At 49.9% G+C, this 27,469-nt stretch overlaps 1 protein-coding gene across 1 annotated transcript in view; it reads right to left on the minus strand.

The window, feature by feature from the left end:
* Positions 1–25,129, minus strand: part of p2rx7 (purinergic receptor P2X, ligand-gated ion channel, 7) — a 37,215-nt gene extending 12,086 nt beyond the window's left edge. The window contains exons 1-7 of the mRNA XM_079567896.1: positions 24,835–25,129; positions 21,752–21,899; positions 21,617–21,688; positions 21,478–21,550; positions 19,874–19,970; positions 18,669–18,749; positions 280–415 (exon numbers count right to left, since the gene is read on the minus strand). Coding sequence (XP_079424022.1) covers positions 280–415; positions 18,669–18,749; positions 19,874–19,970; positions 21,478–21,550; positions 21,617–21,688; positions 21,752–21,899; positions 24,835–24,956 — 729 coding nt within the window. The 5' untranslated portion in view covers positions 24,957–25,129. The remainder of the gene's footprint in view (positions 1–279; positions 416–18,668; positions 18,750–19,873; positions 19,971–21,477; positions 21,551–21,616; positions 21,689–21,751; positions 21,900–24,834) is intronic.
* Positions 25,130–27,469: the final 2,340 nt, after the last annotated feature.

Raw genomic sequence — 27,469 nt, forward strand, 5'->3', positions numbered from 1 at the left:
TGAAATCTATCCATAAGGTTTGAGCTCTTTTCCACATCTGTGCTAGACTCATGTTTGTAAGCCACAGGAAGAGGAACAGTCAGTTTTAGATACGCTGACTCTGCGTTTGTCAAATCAAAGTCTGATTCACCACAGAACAGTAAAAACAGCACTGGAGAGCCAACTCTGGTGACATCTCCACACAGCTCCTTGTACCTTATAAAAGGAACAGGAAGTGCCTCCTACTGCTTCAGCACAGTTGCAGGTTTTAGACTGTTGCGATAATCTCGAAGGCTGTACCTCCACAGCGAGCTCCTGGAAGTTCTCTCCGGCCTCTCGGACCATGTCGCCCAGCCTGAAGATCGGGCACAGGGGGTCCCGCTTCCGGTCACAGCTCCTCAGGTACGCCTCGTTCATCCACGGGAGAATGTTCCTCCTGCGACCACATCCAGCAGAACTTCAACCACATCCACCAGAACATCCACCACATCCAGCACATCCACCAGAACATCCACCACATCCACCAGAACATCCACATCCAGCAGAACTTCAACCACATCCACCAGAACATCCACCACATCCACCAGAACATCCACCACATCCACCAGAATATCCACATCCAGCAGAACTTCAACCACATCCACCAGAACATCCACCACATCCACCAGAACATCCACCACATCCACCAGAACATCCACCACATCCACCAGAACATCCACCACATCCACCAGAACATCCACCACATCCACCAGAACCTCCACCACATCCACCAGAACCTCCACCACATCCACCAGAACGTCCACCACATCCACCAGAACGTCCACCACATCCACCAGAACGTCCACCACATCCACCAGAACATCCACCACATCCACCAGAACATCCACCACATCCACCAGAACGTCCACCACATCCACCAGAACGTCCACCACATCCACCAGAACGTCCACCACATCCACCAGAACGTCCACCACATCCACCAGAACATCCACCACATCCACCAGAACATCCACCACATCCACCAGAACATCCACCACATCCACCAGAACCTCCACCACATCCACCAGAACGTCCACCACATCCACCAGAACGTCCACCACATCCACCAGAACGTCCACCACATCCACCAGAACGTCCACCACATCCACCAGAACATCCACCACATCCACCAGAACATCCACCACATCCACCAGAACATCCACCACATCCACCAGAACATCCACCAGAACATCCACCACATCCGCCAGAACATCCACCACATCCACCAGAACATCCACCACATCCACCAGAACATCCACCACATCCACCAGAACATCCACCACATCCACCAGAACATCCACCAGAACATCCACCACATCCATCAGGATATCCACCACATCCACGAGAACATCCACCACATCCACCAGAATATCCACCACATCCACCAGAACATCCACCACATCCACCAGAACATCCACCACATCCACCAGAACATAAGATAAAGATAAAGATAAACCTTTATTCATCTCACAAAGGAGAAATTCACTTGTTACAGTCGGCGTTACTTCACAGTCTTATTGTACAGTCTGACAGCAGTGGGGATGAAGGCTTTGCGGTAGCGCTCCGTCCTGCACTGAGGGTGTCTCAGTCTGCCACTGAGAGAGCTGCACAGCTCTTCTACAGTCCCGTGCAGTGGGTGGGAGGTGTTGTCCATGATGGAGGTGAGCTTGGCTAACACCCTCCTGTCCCTCACCTCCTCCACAGAGTCCAGAGCTGGCCCTCCTGACCAGCTTGTTCAGTCTGTTCTTGCCCCGCTCTGTGCTGCCCGGGGCCCAGCACACGGCAGCGTAGTGGAGAGCAGAGGCGACCACAGAGTCATAAAAAGTCCTGAGCAGAGGCCTGCTCACTCCGAACGACCTCAGTCTCCTCAGAAGGTGGAGGCGACTTTGGCCCTTCTTGTACAGGGCGTTGGTGTTGTGGGACCAGTCCAGTTTATTGTTGAGGTGAACACCCAGGTACTTGAAACTGTCCACCTCCTCAATGTCCTCCCCCTGGATGTTCAGCGGTGTGTACGGCAGTGGCTTCCTCGTGAAGTCGATCACCATCTCCTTCGTCTTACTGATGTTCAAGCACAGGTGGTTGCGCTCACACCAGTCCACAAAGTCTATGATGACTGACCGGTACTCCAGGTCGTTCCCCTTAGACACACAGCCCACGATGGCGGAGTCGTCGGAGAACTTCTGGAGATGACAACTGTCCGTGTTGTATGTGAAGTCCGATGTATAGATGGTGAAGAGAAACGGTGAGAGGACGGTGCCCTGAGGGGCCCCGGTGCTGCAGACGACCACCTCAGACTCACAGCTGCGCAGCCGCACATACTGTGGTCGGTCCGTGAGGTAGTCGATGGTCCATGCGGTGAGATGTTCATCCACTCCCGCGTCCTCCAGCTTCCCCCGCAGCAGCGCCGGCCTGATGGTGTTGAAGGCACTGGAGAAGTCAAAGAACATGACCCTCACAGCGTTCCCGGCGTGCTCCAGGTGCGTGAGCGCCCGCTCCGACAGGTAGATGACAGCATCCTCCACTCCGATGTTGGGTCTGTAAGCAAACTGCAGCGGGTCAAGGGTCGGGCTTACCACAGAGCGGAGGTGGGTGAGGATGAGCCGCTCCATCGTCTTCATCAGGTGGGAGGTCAGGGCGACTGGTCTGTAGTGGGCCGGTTCCCTGGCGTGCGCTGTTTTAGGAACTGGAATCAGACAGGAGGTCTTCCACAGGACGGGGACCTTCTCCAGGCTGAGGCTCAGGTTGTAGATGTGGCAGAGGACCCCGGAGAGCTGGTCTGCGCAGGTCCTCAGCAGCCTGGGACTGATGCCATCTGGTCCTGCAGCTTTCCCCCGCTTCAGTCGCCTCAGCTCCCTCCTCACCTGGTCCGGTGTGATGGAGAGGGGGGAGTGAGGGGGGGACCGGTGTGGGGGTGGACTGCCGGGGGTGGGGCAGGTGCTAGAGGAAGTCCGTATGATGGGGGCTGGAGACGTGGGTGCAGGGGGGCTGGAGGCAGGTGAAGGTGGTCGGGGGAGGGGGGCAGTGTCCACTGTGCTGGAGACGCGTGAAGAGGAGGGAGTGGGGGGAGAATCAAACCGGTTGAAATGTTGGTTGAATTCATCCGCCCCGCGCTGGTCTCCATCAGCTGTCCCTCTGGCACTCTGTCCAAAACCGGAGATGTTCTTCAGTCCCCTCCACACGTCCCGTGCGTTGCCCTGCGCCAGCTTCTGCTCCAGCTTCTGCTCCAGCTTCTGCTCCAGCTTCTCGCCATAGTCCTTCTTGGCCTTCCTGATCCTCCACTGGAGTTCGTGCTGGACTCTCCTCTGCTCCTCTCTGTCCCCTGAGTTGAAAGCCCTTTTCTTTTGGTTCAGGAGGGCTTTAAGTTCAGGGGTCACCCAGGGGTGGTTGTTGGAGAAACACCGTACCTTCCGGGTTGGTACAGTGTTTTCCACACAGAAGTTGATGTAGTCTGTGATGCAGTGGGTCAGGCTGTCGATGTCATCTCCATGAGAGCTGCAGATCATGTTCCAGTCTGTGGTCTGGAAACAGTCCCTAAGTCTCTCTTCAGCCTCTTCACTCCACACTTTCACAGACCTCTTCTGTGCTGGCTCTCTTCGCACCTTGGGTGTGTAATCCGGCCGCAGTAGGACGAGATTGTGGTCTGAGCGTCCGAGCGGGGGGAGGGGGGCAGAGGTGTAAGCGCCCTTCACGTTAGCATACAGAAGGTCCAGGGTCTTATTGTTCCTTGTGTGGCACTTAACATACTGCGTGAGTGTGGGGATAGTGGCAGAAAGAGAGGCGTGATTAAAGTCACCGGTGATGAGCAGCAGGGCGCGGGGGTGACGCATCTGGGTCTGGGTCACGGTACTGTGGATGCGCTCACAGGCTGCGGCGGCGTCGGCCGAGGGGGGGATATACAAGCACAACACCACCATGTGTGAAAACTCCCTCGGTAGATACCTAGGCCTCATGCTGACGACGATCATCTCCAGGTCCCGGGTGCATATCTGTTCTTTCACGTGCACGTGTCCGGGGTGGCACCATCTCTCATTCACAAACACAGCTACTCCACCGCCTTTCTTCTTCCCGCTCCCCTCCACACACCGGTCTGCGCGCGCGAGTTTAAATCCGTCCAGGGAAACCACAGAGTCCGGTATATTCCCGTTCAGCCACGTCTCCGTAAAGCACATCAGTCCGCACTCCTGATAAGCCCTCTGATGTCGGGTCAGTGCGGCCAGCTCCTCGGTCTTGTTCACGATGGAGCGCACATTACCCAGGATGACGGAGGGTAGCCATCTTCTCCTCTTGCGTCCACCTCTGCAGCCTCTGCGTTTTCTGCGTATCTCGGCGGGGATCACCGGCCTCTCCACATGCATGAGAGGTGAGTCCTTGAGTCCGAGAAGCTGTTCCCGTGAATAAACAAGAGGACTGTGTGTGTCACCGTGGCAACGAGAACAACAAAAAGATGCAGATCCCAAAAATGCTGAAGACATTGCAAATAAAAGGGAAAGTGCAACAAAAAAACAGCTTCCCCTGTGCACAAATGCACAATGTCTAGTCTACTTGATGAAATTTAAAAAAAAACACGTCTATAAATAAAGATAAAAGCAAAAAGTGTAAGAGAGGTAACAGAGCCAACGCAACTAGCTGCCAGTTAGGGCCGGCGCCATAGCAACATCCACCAGAACATCCACCACATCCACCAGAACATCCACCACATCCACCAGAACATCCACCACATCCACCAGAACATCCACCAGAACATCCACCACATCCACCAGAATATCCACCACATCCACCAGAACATCCACCAGAACATCCACCACATCCACCAGAACACCCACCACATCCACCAGAACATCCACCACATCCACCAGAACATCCACCACATCCACCAGAACATCCACCACATCCACCACATCCACCACATCCACCACATCCACCAGAACATCCACCACATCCACCAGAACATCCACCACATCCACCAGAACATCCACCACATCCACCAGAACTTCAACCACATCCACCAGAACTTCAACCACATCCACCACATCCACCAGAACATCCACATCCACCAGAACATCCACCAGAACATCCACCACATCCACCAGAACATCCACCAGAACATCCACCAGAACATCCACCACATCCACCAGAACATCCACCACATCCACCAGAACATCCACCAGAACATCCACCACATCCACCAGAACATCCACCACATCCACCAGAACATCCACCACATCCACCAGAACATCCACCAGAACATCCACCACATCCACCAGAACATCCACCACATCCACCAGAACATCCACCACATCCACCAGAGCATCCACCACATCCACCAGAACATCCACCACATCCACCAGAACATCCACCAGAACATCCACCACAACATCCACCAGAACATCCACCACATCCACCAGAATATCCACCACATCCACCAGAACATCCACCACATCCACCAGAACATCCACCACATCCACCAGAACATCCACCACATCCACCAGAACATCCACCACAACATCCACCACATCCACCAGAACGTCCACCACATCCACCAGAACATCCACCAGAACATCCACCACATCCACCAGAACATCCACCAGAACATCCACCACATCCACCAGAATATCCACCACATCCACCAGAACATCCACCACATCCACCAGAATATCCACCACATCCACCAGAACATCCACCACATCCACCAGAACATCCACCACATCCACCAGAACATCCACCAGAACATCCACCACAACATCCACCAGAACATCCACCACATCCACCAGAATATCCACCACATCCACCAGAACATCCACCACATCCACCAGAACATCCACCACATCCACCAGAACATCCACCACATCCACCAGAACATCCACCACATCCACCACAACATCCACCACATCCACCAGAACGTCCACCACATCCACCACATCCACCAGAACATCCACCAGAACATCCACCACATCCACCAGAACATCCACCAGAACATCCACCACATCCACCAGAATATCCACCACATCCACCAGAACATCCACCACATCCACCAGAATATCCACCACATCCACCAGAACATCCACCACATCCACCAGAACATCCACCACATCCACCACAACGTCCACCACATCCACCAGAACGTCCACCACATCCACCAGAACATCCACCACATCCACCAGAACATCCACCACATCCACCAGAACATCCACCACATCCACCAGAACATCCACCACATCCACCACATCCACCAGAACATCCACCAGAACATCCACCACATCCACCAGAACATCCACCAGAACATCCACCACATCCACCAGAACATCCACCACATCCACCAGAACATCCACCACATCCACCACATCCACCAGAACATCCACCACATCCACCAGAACATCCACCACATCCACCAGAACATCCACCACATCCACCAAAATATCCACCACATCCACCAGAACATCCACCACATCCACCAGAACATCCACCACATCCACCAGAACATCCACCACATCCACCAGAACATCCACCACATCCACCAGAACATCCACCAGAACATCCACCAGAACATCCACCACATCCACCAGAACATCCACCACATCCACCAGAACATCCACCAGAACATCCACCACATCCACCAGAATATCCACCACATCCACCAGAACATCCACCACATCCACCAGAATATCCACCACATCCACCAGAACATCCACCACATCCACCAGAACATCCACCACATCCACCAGAACATCCACCACATCCACCAGAACATCCACCAGAACATCCACCACATCCACCAGAATATCCACCACATCCACCAGAACATCCACCACATCCACCAGAACATCCACCACATCCACCAGAACATCCACCACATCCACCAGAACATCCACCACATCCACCAGAACATCCACCACATCCACCAGAACATCCACCAGAACATCCACCACATCCACCAGAACATCCACCACATCCACCAGAACATCCACCACATCCACCAGAACATCCACCACATCATCCACCACATCCACCAGAACATCCACCAGAACATCCACCACATCCACCAGAACATCCACCACATCCACCAGAACATCCACCAGAACATCCACCAGAACATCCACCACATCCACCACATCCACCAGAACATCCACCACATCCACCAGAACGTCCACCACATCCACCAGAACATCCACCACATCCACCACAACATCCACCACATCCACCAGAACATCCACCACATCCACCACATCCACCAGAACATCCACCACATCCACCAGAACATCCACCACATCCACCACATCCACCAGAACATCCACCACATCCACCAGAATATCCACCAGAACATCCACCACATCCACCAGAACATCCACCACATCCACCAGAACATCCACCACATCCACCAGAATATCCACCAGAACATCCACCACATCCACCACATCCACCAGAATATCCACCAGAACATCCACCACATCCACAACATCCACCACATCCACCAGAACATCCACCACATCCACCACATCCACCACATCCACCAGAACATCCACCACATCCACCAGAACATCCACCACATCCACCAGAACATCCACCACATCCACCAGAACATCCACCACATCCACCACATCCACCAGAACATCCACCACATCCACCAGAACATCCACCAGAACATCCACCACATCCACCAGAACATCCACCACATCCACCAGAACATCCACCACATCCACCAGAATATCCACCACATCCACCAGAACATCCACCACATCCACCAAAATATCCACCACATCCACCAGAACATCCACCACATCCACCACATCCACCACATCCACCAAAACATCCACCACATCAACCAGAACATCCACCAGAACATCCACCACATCCACCAGAACATCCACCACATCCACCACATCCACCAGAACATCCACCACATCCACCAGAACATCCACCACATCCACCGGAATATCCACCACATCCACCGGAACATCCACCACATCCACCAGAACATCCACCACATCCACCAGAACATCCACCACATCCACCAAAATATCCACCACATCCACCAGAACATCCACCACATCCACCAGAACATCCACCACAACCACCAGAACATCCACCACATCCACCAGAACATCCACCAGAACATCCACCACATCCACCAGAACATCCACCACATCCACCACATCCACCAGAACATCCACCACATCCACCAGAACGTCCACCACATCCAACAGAACATCCACCACATCCACCACATCCACCAGAACATCCACCACATCCACCAGAACATCCACCACATCCACCAGAACATCCACCACATCCACCAGAACATCCACCACATCCACCAGAACATCCACCACATCCACCAGAACATCCACCACATCCACCAGAACATCCACCAGAACATCCACCACATCCACCACATCCACCAGAACATCCACCAGAACATCCACCAGAACATCCACCACATCCACCAGAACATCCACCACATCCACCAGAATATCCACCACATCCACCAGAACATCCACCACATTCACCAGAACATCCACCACATCCACCAGAACATCCACCACATCCACCAGAACATCCACCACATCCACCAGAACATCCACCACATCCACCAGAACATCCACCACATCCACCAGAACATCCACCACATCCACCAGAACATCCACCAGAACATCCACCACATCCACCAGAACATCCACCACATCCACCAGAACATCCACCACATCCACCAGAACATCCACCACATCCACCAGAACATCCACCAGAACATCCACCACATCCACCAGAACATCCACCACATCCACCAGAATATCCACCACATCCACCAGAACATCCACCACATTCACCAGAACATCCACCACATCCACCAGAACATCCACCACATCCACCAGAACATCCACCACATCCACCAGAACATCCACCACATCCACCAGAACATCCACCACATCCACCAGAACATCCACCACATCCACCAGAACATCCACCACATCCACCAGAACATCCACCAGAACATCCACCACATCCACCAGAACATCCACCACATCCACCAGAACATCCACCACATCCACCAGAATATCCACCACATCCACCAGAACATCCACCACATCCACCAGAACATCCACCACATCCACCAGAACATCCACCACATCCACCACATCCACCAGAACATCCACCACAACATCCACCACATCCACCAGAACATCCACCACATTCACCAGAACATCCACCACATCCACCAGAACATCCACCACATCCACCACAACATCCACCCCATCCACCAGAACATCCACCACATCCACCAGAACATCCACCACATCCACCACATCCACCAGAACATCCACCAGAATATCCACCACATCCACCAGAACATCCACCAGAACATCCACCACATCCACCAAAATATCCACCACATCCACCAGAACATCCACCACATCCACCAGAACATCCACCAGAACATCCACCACATCCACCAGAACATCCACCACATCCACCAGAACATCCACCACATCCACCACATCCACCAGAACATCCACCACATCCACCAGAACATCCACCACATCCACCAGAATATCCACCACATCCACCAGAACATCCACCACATTCACCAGAACATCCACCACATCCACCAGAACATCCACCACATCCACCAGAACATCCACCACATCCACCAGAACATCCACCACATCCACCAGAACATCCACCACATCCACCACATCCACCAGAACATCCACCAGAATATCCACCACATCCACCAGAACATCCACCAGAACATCCACCACATCCACCAAAATATCCACCACATCCACCACATCCACCAGAACATCCACCACATCCACCAGAACATCCACCACATCCACCAGAACATCCACCACATCCACCACATCCACCAGAACATCCACCAGAACATCCACCACATCCACCAGAACATCCACCACATCCACCAGAACATCCACCAGAACATCCACCACATCCACCAGAACATCCACCACATCCACCACATCCACCAGAACATCCACCACATCCACCAGAACGTCCACCACATCCACCAGAACATCCACCACATCCACCACAACATCCACCACATCCACCAGAACATCCACCACATCCACCAGAACATCCACCACATCCACCACATCCACCAGAACATCCACCACATCCACCAGAATATCCACCAGAACATCCACCACATCCACCAGAACATCCACCACATCCACCAGAACATCCACCACATCCACCAGAACATCCACCACATCCACCAGAATATCCACCAGAACATCCACCACATCCACCACATCCACCAGAATATCCACCAGAACATCCACCACATCCACAACATCCACCACATCCACCAGAACATCCACCACATCCACCAGAACATCCACCAGAACATCCACCACATCCACCAGAACATCCACCACATCCACCAGAACATCCACCACATCCACCAGAACATCCACCACATCCACCAGAACATCCACCACATCCACCAGAATATCCACCACATCCACCAGAACATCCACCACATTCACCAGAACATCCACCACATCCACCAGAACATCCACCACATCCACCAGAACATCCACCACATCCACCAGAACATCCACCACATCCACCACATCCACCAGAACATCCACCAGAATATCCACCACATCCACCAGAACATCCACCAGAACATCCACCACATCCACCAAAATATCCACCACATCCACCAGAACATCCACCACATCCACCAGAACATCCACCACATCCACCAGAACATCCACCACATCCACTAGAACATCCACCGCATCCACCAGAACATCCACCACATCCACCAGAACATCCACCAGAACATCCACCACATCCACCAGAACATCCACCACATCCACCAGAACATCCACCACATCCACCAGAACGTCCACCACATCCACCAGAACATCCACCACATCCACCACAACATCCACCACATCCACCAGAACATCCACCACATCCACCAGAACATCCACCACATCCACCAGAACATCCACCACATCCACCAGAATATCCACCACATCCACCAGAACATCCACCACATTCACCAGAACATCCACCACATCCACCAGAACATCCACCACATCCACCAGAACATCCACCACATCCACCAGAACATCCACCACATCCACCAGAACATCCACCAGAACATCCACCACATCCACCAGAATATCCACCACATCCACCAGAACATCCACCAGAACATCCACCACATCCACCAGAACACCCACCACATCCACCAGAACATCCACCACATCCACCAGAACATCCACCACATCCACCAGAACATCCACCACATCCACCACATCCACCACATCCACCACATCCACCAGAACATCCACCACATCCACCAGAACATCCACCACATCCACCAGAACATCCACCACATCCACCAGAACTTCAACCACATCCACCAGAACTTCAACCACATCCACCACATCCACCAGAACATCCACATCCACCAGAACATCCACCAGAACATCCACCACATCCACCAGAACATCCACCAGAACATCCACCAGAACATCCACCACATCCACCAGAACATCCACCACATCCACCAGAACATCCACCAGAACATCCACCACATCCACCAGAACATCCACCACATCCACCAGAACATCCACCACATCCACCAGAACATCCACCAGAACATCCACCACATCCACCAGAACATCCACCACATCCACCAGAACATCCACCACATCCACCAGAGCATCCACCACATCCACCAGAACATCCACCACATCCACCAGAACATCCACCAGAACATCCACCACAACATCCACCAGAACATCCACCACATCCACCAGAATATCCACCACATCCACCAGAACATCCACCACATCCACCAGAACATCCACCACATCCACCAGAACATCCACCACATCCACCAGAACATCCACCACAACATCCACCACATCCACCAGAACGTCCACCACATCCACCAGAACATCCACCAGAACATCCACCACATCCACCAGAACATCCACCAGAACATCCACCACATCCACCAGAATATCCACCACATCCACCAGAACATCCACCACATCCACCAGAATATCCACCACATCCACCAGAACATCCACCACATCCACCAGAACATCCACCACATCCACCAGAACATCCACCAGAACATCCACCACAACATCCACCAGAACATCCACCACATCCACCAGAATATCCACCACATCCACCAGAACATCCACCACATCCACCAGAACATCCACCACATCCACCAGAACATCCACCACATCCACCAGAACATCCACCACATCCACCACAACATCCACCACATCCACCAGAACGTCCACCACATCCACCACATCCACCAGAACATCCACCAGAACATCCACCACATCCACCAGAACATCCACCAGAACATCCACCACATCCACCAGAATATCCACCACATCCACCAGAACATCCACCACATCCACCAGAATATCCACCACATCCACCAGAACATCCACCACATCCACCAGAACATCCACCACATCCACCACAACGTCCACCACATCCACCAGAACGTCCACCACATCCACCAGAACATCCACCACATCCACCAGAACATCCACCACATCCACCAGAACATCCACCACATCCACCAGAACATCCACCACATCCACCACATCCACCAGAACATCCACCAGAACATCCACCACATCCACCAGAACATCCACCAGAACATCCACCACATCCACCAGAACATCCACCACATCCACCAGAACATCCACCACATCCACCACATCCACCAGAACATCCACCACATCCACCAGAACATCCACCACATCCACCAGAACATCCACCACATCCACCAAAATATCCACCACATCCACCAGAACATCCACCACATCCACCAGAACATCCACCACATCCACCAGAACATCCACCACATCCACCAGAACATCCACCACATCCACCAGAACATCCACCAGAACATCCACCAGAACATCCACCACATCCACCAGAACATCCACCACATCCACCAGAACATCCACCAGAACATCCACCACATCCACCAGAATATCCACCACATCCACCAGAACATCCACCACATCCACCAGAATATCCACCACATCCACCAGAACATCCACCACATCCACCAGAACATCCACCACATCCACCAGAACATCCACCACATCCACCAGAACATCCACCAGAACATCCACCACATCCACCAGAATATCCACCACATCCACCAGAACATCCACCACATCCACCAGAACATCCACCACATCCACCAGAACATCCACCACATCCACCAGAACATCCACCACATCCACCAGAACATCCACCACATCCACCAGAACATCCACCAGAACATCCACCACATCCACCAGAACATCCACCACATCCACCAGAACATCCACCACATCCACCAGAACATCCACCACATCATCCACCACATCCACCAGAACATCCACCAGAACATCCACCACATCCACCAGAACATCCACCACATCCACCAGAACATCCACCAGAACATCCACCAGAACATCCACCACATCCACCACATCCACCAGAACATCCACCACATCCACCAGAACGTCCACCACATCCACCAGAACATCCACCACATCCACCACAACATCCACCACATCCACCAGAACATCCACCACATCCACCACATCCACCAGAACATCCACCACATCCACCAGAACATCCACCACATCCACCACATCCACCAGAACATCCACCACATCCACCAGAATATCCACCAGAACATCCACCACATCCACCAGAACATCCACCACATCCACCAGAACATCCACCACATCCACCAGAATATCCACCAGAACATCCACCACATCCACCACATCCACCAGAATATCCACCAGAACATCCACCACATCCACAACATCCACCACATCCACCAGAACATCCACCACATCCACCACATCCACCACATCCACCAGAACATCCACCACATCCACCAGAACATCCACCACATCCACCAGAACATCCACCACATCCACCAGAACATCCACCACATCCACCACATCCACCAGAACATCCACCACATCCACCAGAACATCCACCAGAACATCCACCACATCCACCAGAACATCCACCACATCCACCAGAACATCCACCACATCCACCAGAATATCCACCACATCCACCAGAACATCCACCACATCCACCAAAATATCCACCACATCCACCAGAACATCCACCACATCCACCACATCCACCACATCCACCAAAACATCCACCACATCAACCAGAACATCCACCAGAACATCCACCACATCCACCAGAACATCCACCACATCCACCACATCCACCAGAACATCCACCACATCCACCAGAACATCCACCACATCCACCGGAATATCCACCACATCCACCGGAACATCCACCACATCCACCAGAACATCCACCACATCCACCAGAACATCCACCACATCCACCAAAATATCCACCACATCCACCAGAACATCCACCACATCCACCAGAACATCCACCACAACCACCAGAACATCCACCACATCCACCAGAACATCCACCAGAACATCCACCACATCCACCAGAACATCCACCACATCCACCACATCCACCAGAACATCCACCACATCCACCAGAACGTCCACCACATCCAACAGAACATCCACCACATCCACCACATCCACCAGAACATCCACCACATCCACCAGAACATCCACCACATCCACCAGAACATCCACCACATCCACCAGAACATCCACCACATCCACCAGAACATCCACCACATCCACCAGAACATCCACCACATCCACCAGAACATCCACCAGAACATCCACCACATCCACCACATCCACCAGAACATCCACCAGAACATCCACCAGAACATCCACCACATCCACCAGAACATCCACCACATCCACCAGAATATCCACCACATCCACCAGAACATCCACCACATTCACCAGAACATCCACCACATCCACCAGAACATCCACCACATCCACCAGAACATCCACCACATCCACCAGAACATCCACCACATCCACCAGAACATCCACCACATCCACCAGAACATCCACCACATCCACCAGAACATCCACCAGAACATCCACCACATCCACCAGAACATCCACCACATCCACCAGAACATCCACCACATCCACCAGAACATCCACCACATCCACCAGAACATCCACCAGAACATCCACCACATCCACCAGAACATCCACCACATCCACCAGAATATCCACCACATCCACCAGAACATCCACCACATTCACCAGAACATCCACCACATCCACCAGAACATCCACCACATCCACCAGAACATCCACCACATCCACCAGAACATCCACCACATCCACCAGAACATCCACCACATCCACCAGAACATCCACCACATCCACCAGAACATCCACCACATCCACCAGAACATCCACCAGAACATCCACCACATCCACCAGAACATCCACCACATCCACCAGAACATCCACCACATCCACCAGAATATCCACCACATCCACCAGAACATCCACCACATCCACCAGAACATCCACCACATCCACCAGAACATCCACCACATCCACCACATCCACCAGAACATCCACCACAACATCCACCACATCCACCAGAACATCCACCACATTCACCAGAACATCCACCACATCCACCAGAACATCCACCACATCCACCACAACATCCACCCCATCCACCAGAACATCCACCACATCCACCAGAACATCCACCACATCCACCACATCCACCAGAACATCCACCAGAATATCCACCACATCCACCAGAACATCCACCAGAACATCCACCACATCCACCAAAATATCCACCACATCCACCAGAACATCCACCACATCCACCAGAACATCCACCAGAACATCCACCACATCCACCAGAACATCCACCACATCCACCAGAACATCCACCACATCCACCACATCCACCAGAACATCCACCACATCCACCAGAACATCCACCACATCCACCAGAATATCCACCACATCCACCAGAACATCCACCACATTCACCAGAACATCCACCACATCCACCAGAACATCCACCACATCCACCAGAACATCCACCACATCCACCAGAACATCCACCACATCCACCAGAACATCCACCACATCCACCACATCCACCAGAACATCCACCAGAATATCCACCACATCCACCAGAACATCCACCAGAACATCCACCACATCCACCAAAATATCCACCACATCCACCACATCCACCAGAACATCCACCACATCCACCAGAACATCCACCACATCCACCAGAACATCCACCACATCCACCACATCCACCAGAACATCCACCAGAACATCCACCACATCCACCAGAACATCCACCACATCCACCAGAACATCCACCAGAACATCCACCACATCCACCAGAACATCCACCACATCCACCACATCCACCAGAACATCCACCACATCCACCAGAACGTCCACCACATCCACCAGAACATCCACCACATCCACCACAACATCCACCACATCCACCAGAACATCCACCACATCCACCAGAACATCCACCACATCCACCACATCCACCAGAACATCCACCACATCCACCAGAATATCCACCAGAACATCCACCACATCCACCAGAACATCCACCACATCCACCAGAACATCCACCACATCCACCAGAACATCCACCACATCCACCAGAATATCCACCAGAACATCCACCACATCCACCACATCCACCAGAATATCCACCAGAACATCCACCACATCCACAACATCCACCACATCCACCAGAACATCCACCACATCCACCAGAACATCCACCAGAACATCCACCACATCCACCAGAACATCCACCACATCCACCAGAACATCCACCACATCCACCAGAACATCCACCACATCCACCAGAACATCCACCACATCCACCAGAATATCCACCACATCCACCAGAACATCCACCACATTCACCAGAACATCCACCACATCCACCAGAACATCCACCACATCCACCAGAACATCCACCACATCCACCAGAACATCCACCACATCCACCACATCCACCAGAACATCCACCAGAATATCCACCACATCCACCAGAACATCCACCAGAACATCCACCACATCCACCAAAATATCCACCACATCCACCAGAACATCCACCACATCCACCAGAACATCCACCACATCCACCAGAACATCCACCACATCCACTAGAACATCCACCGCATCCACCAGAACATCCACCACATCCACCAGAACATCCACCAGAACATCCACCACATCCACCAGAACATCCACCACATCCACCAGAACATCCACCACATCCACCAGAACGTCCACCACATCCACCAGAACATCCACCACATCCACCACAACATCCACCACATCCACCAGAACATCCACCACATCCACCAGAACATCCACCACATCCACCAGAACATCCACCACATCCACCACATCCACCAGAACATCCACCACATCCACCAGAATATCCACCAGAACATCCACCACATCCACCAGAACATCCACCACATCCACCAGAACATCCACCACATCCACCAGAATATCCACCAGAACATCCACCACATCCACCACATCCACCAGAATATCCACCAGAACATCCACCACATCCACAACATCCACCACATCCACCAGAACATCCACCACATCCACCACATCCACCAGAACATCCACCACATCCACCACATCCACCAGAACATCCACCACATCCACCAGAACATCCACCACATCCACCAGAACATCCACCACATCCACCAGAACATCCACCACATCCACCACATCCACCAGAACATCCACCACATCCACCAGAACATCCACCACATCCACCAGAACATCCACCACATCCACCAGAACATCCACCACATCCACCACATCCACCAGAACATCCACCACATCCACCAGAACATCCACCAGAACATCCACCACATCCACCACATCCACCAGAACATCCACCACATCCACCAGAATATCCACCACATCCACCAGAACATCCACCACATCCACCAGAACATCCACCACATCCACCAGAACATCCACCACATCCACCAGAACATCCACCACATTCACCAGAACATCCACCACATCCACCAGAACATCCACCACATCCACCAGAACATCCACCACATCCACCAGAACATCCACCACATCCACCAGAACATCCACCACATCCACCAGAACATCCACCACATCCACCAGAACATCCACCACATCCACCAGAACACAGGAGTGACGGCGTTAGAGAAAACCCCTACATCAGGTCAAGAGGGTTTACTGGGTGCTAGTGTTGGTGTAGTGTAAGGAGCTGGAGGGACTGACCTGATGTAGTTGAAGGAGTTGGATGGACTGACCTAATGTAGTTGAAGGACTTAGAGGAACTGACCTGATGTAGTTGAAGGACTTAGAGGGACTGACCTGATGTAGTTGAAGGACTTAGAGGAACTAACCTGATGTAGTTGAAGGACATAAAAGGACTGACCTGATGTAGATGAAGGACTTAGAGGGACTGTCCTGATGTAGATGAAGGACTTAGGGGGACTGACCTGATGTAGTTGAAGGAGCTGGAGAGACTGACCTGATGTAGTTGAAGGACTTAGAGGGACTGACCTGATGTAGATGAAGGCGTTGGATGGACTGACCTGATGTAGTTGAAGGACTTAGGGGGACTGACCTGATGTAGATGAAGGCGTTGGATGGACTGACCTGATGTAGTTGAAGGCGGGGAAGCGGATGTTGTTCTTGATGAGGACAGTGAAGTTCTCTGCTGTGGCCAACAGCGCCGGCCTGTGACAGAAAGACCAAGTTCTTCAGGACCCCCAAAAGAAGAAACATCTCCATCACGCATGAGAGACTATGTCTCAGACAAATGTAAGTGAGACAGGGTGATATGTCTGACAGTCGCAGCTCTGAGAACTATCCACTGAACCAGAATCTGGACGCCATCTTCCCTAAGGCTCATGCCACAGTAGAGGCAGAGTAGATTGATAGTGAAGACAAAGTGTTGAACGGGCTTGGCTGGTATAAATACTGCATCTGGGTAACAGCTGCGTGGTTAAGTGAAGACAGGAGTGGTGGGCTGGAAAGGAGAATGGGTTGGTTGAAGCAGGATCTCGCTTCTGGACCAAGTCAACAAAATACAAACTCCAAACTAGGCAAAGAGCCCTTCACTGTCAAAATGCAGGGACTGATGACTTCTCGAGTCTATAAAAGCACAGTAGTAAGTCACGGTTTTATGGAATCAAATTGCAGCTTATGTAAAAGACGCAGACACAGTATTTACATTTAACTTAAGGCAAGGCTCAAAATGTTCCTCTTCGAATAAACTTATGGTGAGGTCAGATCAGTAAAACTAACCCACAGCCTAAAGCAGAGTAATGCTGCTGGGGGAAATATGGTGCACTGATCCCCATCCTCTGGCTCTTCTTACTCCAGATACTTTGTCTTTAAACTTTGATACAGTATTTCTTCATCTGTGGGTGGCTTCTGTTTCAGATGCCCTGCAGCTGTCTGCTCGATGCAATAATCATTGATCAATCGGCCGAGGCCCCTGTCCAACCGGGACTGGACATCCTTCCACGGTGTTCAGACCTAGCTGCAGAGGGACTGGGTCCAGCTATAGCCTGTCGTCCATGGGAATGGATCTCTTCTTGTGGTTCTCTTTTCTCCTACTGAGTTTTTGAGGAGGGTCTAAGAACTGGGGATGCCCAGGGCACGTTTCCATCTCCTGCTGACTGCTTATTTAGACATTACATCTATTATTTATTTTTTCGATGTTTGGTGCAGCCCTGTGTGATGTTGGGCTATTGAAGAACAACTTGATTTGATTTGAAACAGACAAATGTAAAGCCCAGAAGAGACTGATAAAGGGTCTATGTGCTCGGGAGAAAGCCTTTGAGTCCTGTACGCACCTGGGGGGGCGTCCCTTGGCCTCCACGGGGCACCAGGCCGACACCTCGCAGGTTTTCTTCAGGACATCGAACTTCACGCAGGAGCCGGTCTGGATCCCTGAGATGGAAGCAGAGCAAAGGTCAATGACCAGTCCACAGTGTGGGGACGATTACAGCAGACACCACACACTCCCAAGTATGAGTGTCGCCGACCCGCTGTCCCTGAAGCCCAGGTCTGGTGATACTAGACAGACGACCAACAGACAGATTCAGTTCTAACTCACAGAAAATACGCAGAGAGCAAACTAAAGAAAATAAAGTCAACCGGACAGGTTTACAACAGTGCTTCAGTTTCAGCGTCAAATGAGGCAAAAGGGGAAAAAAGGATGACACTGAGAGATATGAAACATATGAAGTCAATGTTATGTTGAATAACATCCAAAATACAGGATTAGTTCATAGTTGGACAAAGTTGAAGTAGGCGAGCATGCAAAGGCTTTCAAATGTCTGAATGAGTTATTCACATTTCAGTGACGATGTAAAATAGACAACAGTTTAACTTTAAAGCTTGCATAAAGCTTTTTGCCTCCAAGCAGTCGTGTCATTATCATATAACTTTACATATGAAAGTATGTATAGTCACGTGACTTTTGTTGTTCTGGTAGCCATTTTGGATACCACTAAAGATGCTACATCCAAAAATAGCAGCTCATGAAGATAAGCTGAGCTGATATTTCAAAAAGCCTGAAAACTTAGGATTTGATCATTAAATTTCCTGGAGAGTTACTGACCCCCGTTTGTTTACATAGCCATGTACTGTTTGTTTACATAGCCATGTGCTGTTTGTTTACATAGTCATGTGCTGTTTGTTTACATAGTCATGTGCTGTTTGTTTACATAGCCATGCGCTGTTTGTTTACATAGCCATGTGCTGTTTGTTTACATAGCCATGTGCTGTTTGTTTACATAGTCATGTGCTGTTTGTTTACATAGTCATGTGCTGTTTGTTTACATAGCCATGCGCTGTTTGTTTACATAGTCATGTGCTGTTTGTTTACATAGCCATGTGCTGTTTGTTTACATAGCCATGTGCTGTTTGTTTACATAGTCATGTGCTGTTTGTTTACATAGCCATGTACTGTTTGTTTACATAGCCATGTGCTGTTTGTTTACATAGTCATGTGCTGTTTGTTTACATAGCCATGTACTGTTTGTTTACATAGCCATGTGCTGTTTGTTTACATAGCCAGAGTCAGAAATAGGGCTACACAATATCTCGCAAAGTAGCTGGTATGATAAGAACATGGCAATATTAGGTGAGGGGTTACGGTGGGATCAGTCGTATTTTGAGCGGGGGTGAGACATTCATCTGCATCTCGTCATCTCTATTCACACACGCCTGACTGTCCACTACTGTCCACTACAGGAGTCTGCAAATGCCCACAGCCACTGATTCTGAACAGAAAACAAACAAACCCTGACTACAACTTTTCAATCTTAGGAGTTATGTTTAAAAGTCAAGATGCACCATTCAACCATCCACAGGAGGAGCAGAAACATCTGAGCTCAGACTTAAACATGAACTGATACAAACTAGAGTAAAAAGTAACCAAACGAATAAATACCGTGGCTCTGCGTTTCCCAGAGGCCTCTCTCACAGTCTTTATTAGAGCGGCACTCGCGGCCTCGGAACGGCACCTGCACAAAAGTGTCATAATAAACATTAAAAAGCATGAATGAATGATTGTTACAGATGATCCTCACCTCGGCGCACCGGCCCTGCCTCTGGCTCTGCGTCACCATCAGGTTTGTCACCACGAAGAAGGAGTTTTTATCCTGGAAACGCAGCAAACTTTGATGCTTACGGACTAAAGTGTGGGTGGTCAGTGAGTGTGGTACCTGAGAGGAGGGGCTGAGGTCCACCGTGTCCCAGATGAAGCCGCCCTGCCCGGGCAGAGACACTTCGGACACGCCCTTCACTTTGGCCGTGACGGAGCTGACCACCAGCTCCAACTGTTGGTACCGGCGGTTCCACATCAGCATCACACTGGAACAGAGGAGGAACCACTTACAGTAAAGTATTTCACAAATGTAAAAAATATATATATACATGGTGAATTCCTTTAAAAACATTTAAAATTTCTTAGCAGAATTCCCGATTAAGCCATATACAACACTGGCATTTGTTGAATATGCTGCTTTACTCTGAGCTACAATTGGGGGGGTTGGCCCTTGGTCTTTTGACGATGAAGAAAATCCACATCACTTGGGGCTGCCTGTGGAGATGCATCAGGCTCAGACTGTGTGCAGCAGCTCATATGAAAAGAAAAAGTGTTATAAGCCGGAATTGATCCTACAATATTTGACTTACAAAGCAACCGGTCTACATCATTAAAGCAGTAAGTAACTTGCTGTAATAAATCCTTTCCGTAGTCCCTCTGGGGGTAATACAAGTGTCGATGGGATGATCGGGAGGGTCTTTCATCTCCCCCTGGTGTTTCTGGCCAGAAAACCATAATTGCAACTTTCCTGCCACCAGACCGGAGCAAAAAATCTCTCCAGAAATCAGCAACACTCTGGATAACTAGGAAATGAGGCCCTATGTCAAAAATCCTGAAATATCCCTTTACTTAACTTGTTTCGACACCTGCAGTTGCGCTTATGGCCTCTAGGGGCATGAGTTACTCAGTACTGCTTTAAAGAGGGGGTATTATGCTTTTTTCAGCCACATAGCACCAGTCTATAGCACACTACAATGATGACCAAACCTTCTGTTGGTCTGTAAATGCAGTAAATTAGAATAACTGCCTTGTATAAAATTGCTCTTTTAAAATGGCGGTAGCAAATGACTTGAAATAGGCCCCTGTCTCTTTAAGAACCTCTGACCCTTTCCGACACGCCCCCTCCACACGCTGTCTGTGGCATCACAACAACACTGCGCTTGTCTCAACAGTATTGAAACTACGATCGGTGCATTTTAATTTTTATTGTTGGAAAGGAGCTACTGTTTATCACTTTGTGAACAATGGCCACACAGGATATTATCTGGAGACGAACCTTCCACACCGGACGCTTGGACGGGGCTCTTGCCTGAAAAATAACTGCTGTTTGGAGGCTATCTCTTTGCATCTGCCATGCCCTATGGATCTCTAACTATACCCCCATGGACGACACCAGGATCTGCAGGAGCCCATACGATTCAAAAGACGGACATTATCTCCGCAGGTGGACAATGGTTTTTCGAGGTTACCCCGTTAGCTTGTTATAATCGACTACAGCTCATTGTTGATGAAAAGTCTGCAATAAATCACAAATGTGTAAAGCCAGGCTCATTGTGTGATCATCGTAAAGGCTGCTTCGAGTAGTTGCTGCTTTATTGACGTTATTTGTGCATAATATGCTGCCTGTTTTCAATGAATGTTGTGAAGGTGAAGGTTGTTAGCTTGTCGCGGCTAATAGTGCCTTAGCTCCGGGAGAAACCACTCGGCTATGACTCACTGTAGATGAAATGTGAGCAATAAACTACACAATCAACAAGCCAGGCTCCGTGTGTGATCATCATAAAGGCTGCTTCAAGCAGTTGCCTGTTTTAGTGACGTTTTCAATGCATAATATGCTGCTTGTATTCAGTGAATTTTCCCGTTAGCTTGTCGCGGCTAGCTTGTTAGCTCCGGGAGAAAGCCACTCGGCTATGACCCATTGTAGATGCAATGTGAGCAATAAACTTCCAAATCAACAAGCCAGGCACCGTGTGTGATCATTGTTAAAAGGTTATTTATGTGTGCGGTGGTTTTATTGACTTTATGTGTGCATATTTCTCGTTTTCACGTGATGACTCGAGGTTTAGCTTAGCATTAGCTTTCTCCGGAGGCTCTGTGCATCATCAAGGCCCAGCGCAGAACCAGACACTGAAATAAGTGTTCTTGTCACCGGTTTTAATCCTGGGTGTTTCGGTAACAGAAACACTGATGTGTGTCTTTGTAAAAGTTTCAGAACTGTTGTAACTCCGGTTCACAACACATGAAGCTAATCAACCATGATGACTCTGTTTACATCTTAGGGCTAGACACTGCGGGGAGACGGTTCTGCTGAGGAGCAGTGGTTGGTTACTCGGCTGGTGACGAAAGGTTGGAGGCGTATCCTGGAGGTCGGAGGCGTTTCCTGAAGGAATCAGACGTTTTATCCCTAAAATGGCCGCCATCAGAGTTTCTACAGATTACTCGAAAATACGTGAATGTGCTAAGGCAACACTTCAGGCATGTTTTTAATGAGGGAATGACTTAATAACATGATGTAAAGCTTGAAAAAGTCCATTTTGCATAATAGCCCCCCTTTAAATTCCCGAAACACTATATTTGTAAAAAAGCCAAGATATTGTGTCTTATGTTGGTGAACAGCATTAACTTATCCATTATAAATATCCCGCAGCAGCGAATGGAGCACATTCTTCATCCTCCTCCTCATTTGTTGCTCATCATTGTTGTCGACGCTGCTCTTTTGGCGCAGTTGTGAATGGAACAGATGCGTAAAAGCGCGCAGTGCCAAAGCCTCACCTGTTAAAGTCATTATTTGGTTTGGACGAGTCGAGCAAAAGCATCTGGAGATTTTAGTCACGGTTTAAACTACTTTTAACCTCTTAGCCCCCACTTTAACCGACCACATCTTCTCTAGGTCGGCTTTACCTAAATCTAAAAAAACCCAACAACGCCAAAATAGTGACTGAAGCGAGGATGAAAACGCACCAGAAAAGTTACAAAAACGCAAAAAAATAAAAAAATAAAAAATGGCCTAAGATGAACTAGAATTAGACAAAATGTGTTAAAAATATCACTTTGATCAAAATGACACGGAAGTCTGCAGAATTAACACCGTCACGCACAAAGCGCTGAGACCAACTTTTGAGTGAGGTAAAACCATTTTTCGCCCAGAGCCGGAAAGAAACACAGCGAAGTGAAAAACACCCAAGTGCAGCTGTCACTGACCAGATGAACGCCAGGATGGTCCCGTTCAGAGCCCACTTCAGGGAGCCCAGGCGCACGCTCTGGATACGGACCAGCTTGGTGGTTTCGTACTGGCACAGGCCGAGCAGGCACGAGCAGCCCATCCCGGCTCCTTTAGTCCCGCTTTCGGTCCCGCTTTCAGTCCCGGTGTTTAGGCTCGGCTGAGTCCTGATTCAGTCCTCCTCCTCCGCAGTGGCTGCAGCCCGCTTCCTGTCTCGGTCACATGGTCCCCCGCAGCTGCAGCGGCGGCTCCTCATCAGCCCGAGTCCCCGGAGCACAGGCGCGCAGACACAGGCGCGCAGACACAGGCGCGCAGACACAGGCGCGCAGACACAGGCGCACAGACACAGGCGGGGAGAGCGTTTGGACCGGGACGCGAATTCAAAACTTCTCGTCACACTTTTGGTTAAAGTCATGTTTTTGTGAGTGAAATGAGACTTAAAAAAATAAAAGTATAGTTAAAACTGTGACTAATAGGCAATGCCCAGATGCAAAAACTGACTCAAGATGGAAAGAAGGAACTAAAAACAAGGGAACTTCAGTGACACAGGGGTGACGGTGGCTTAGATGGTAGAGGCAATAATTAAGTTGAGTTGCTAAACATGTTTTTGTAAGAGTAACTCTTCTTTGAAATGGTTTCACTCAAGACAAAATAAAAAAGTACTGACCAAAATAATGACTTGAATGAAGTAAGAGTAGAAAAGTACCGTGTCTTGCCCAAGGACACAACCACAGTGCACCTTCGAGATTCGTACCACTGATCCTCCAGTCACATGACGACCCGCTCTGGTATCTACTGTCGCCCCAAAGTACACTGAGTACAGCACGGTGTGGCAGCGGTTAGCGCTCGTGCCTCGCAGCTCCAAGGTCCCGGGTTTGATTCCCACCTGGACGGGGCTTTTCTGTGTGGAGTTTGCATGTTCTCCCGCGTCTGCCTAGGTTAGTGGTAAAAAAAACATGTGCAATAAGTGAATCCTCCAGCCAGGTGTTTCTGACCGAGTGCTTGCCCATGCTGGCAGCTCACTGCTCCTACAGGTCGATCAGCAACATTCAGGATGGGTCAAATGCAGAGAACTAATTTCTTATTATTCAAGTAGATGTAAAACGTACCATAAAGGGAAAAAAAAACAAAAAAAAGAGGTACAATTCCAATGTACTTGAGTACTTTCTGCCTCTGGCCCGTGTGTAGGACACTTCACGCACCTTTCCTTGGGTCTCCACTGGTGTGAGTGAGTGATAAGGACCATTTACCATTATTATGTAACATTTTATCTGTATAAATGTTGATGTTGATGTGGTCATACCGCCTTTGCGATGCCCAATCCCGTCAGACCTTGGAAGCTAAGCAGGGAAGGGCCTGGTCGGTACTTGGATGGGAGACCGTTTGGTAACACCAGGAAGCCTAGCGAATGTAGTGAGTGAGTGAGTGGTTGGTGGTGGTCGGAGGGGCCGATGGCGCAGACTGGTTGCCTCGCTTCCGTCAGTCTACCCCAGGGTAGCTGTGGCTACAATAGTAGCTTACCACCACCAGGTATGGAGTGAACAAATAATGCAATGTAAAGCGTCTTTGAGTGTCCAGAAAAGCGCTATATAAAACCAATGCATTATTATTATTATTATGTTTGTATTTGTGCGTCATTGACCTCTCAGTGACCCAGTGACCCATTCTCGAAGTCCTAATCTCAGCTGGAGAGCAGGGACCAATGCAAGTCTTCACAGATTTTGGAATACATCTCCCAAAGGAAAACTCACCAATGTAGAAATTGGTCATTATCTGGAGGTGATTGGATTCACTTTCAGCGACCGTGTTGCAGATCGTAGAGCGGGTCGTCTTGTAACCAGAGGGTCTGTGGTTTGAGGAGAGTGTGAATGGGTGAATGGTTCCTTAATGTAAAGTAGTGTGAGTGCCAGTGTAGGTAGAAAAGAGCTATATAAATGTGACCATTTTCCATTTACAAACCTGCCATATTAATCTGATGGCTTCAAAAGTTCTTTGTACTTGACCAACATCATGCAAATGCTTGTGAATATTGTCTCCACTTTTGGACACCATTATGAGAAAGTAAATGGACCTTAGTGGTGACGTCACATGAACACAACCTATTATTATTGAGGGTTTCTGGAAGGTTTTCAGGATGGAATGTGTGTGTGACCTCCATGGTTACACATACATTGGTTGGTGATGGGTCCTGGAGTCACTCCTCATGGAGAGGCCACTAAGACGGAAAATAGAGGCGTTGTGCTAACCACCCACAAAGCTGCTCTGTCACTGAAAGGTCAAATATGCTCTTAACATCAACTTTGTCTTTCCAAATACAACATTACATAATGCACCTTTAAGCTGCTCAGCCACGGATAGCATGTAGCATTTTAGCCCCTACATAGTAAACACATGTACGGCTCACATAGGGCAGGGCGATCCCCCAAATTGATGAATCTCGATTTTCGATTCCATTTTATTTTTTTAGTAAATGAAATCAATCAATCAAACTTTATTTATAAAGCGCTTTTCATACCGAAAGGTATCACAAAGTGCTTTACAAATTACAACATTTAAAACAATGCGCCTGGCACAACCTCCCATATATATATTTTATATATTAGGATTATAAATAGA

The sequence above is a fragment of the Gobius niger genome (genome assembly GCF_951799975.1).
Source record: "Gobius niger genome assembly, chromosome: 1".
NCBI lineage: Eukaryota > Metazoa > Chordata > Actinopteri > Gobiiformes > Gobiidae > Gobius > Gobius niger.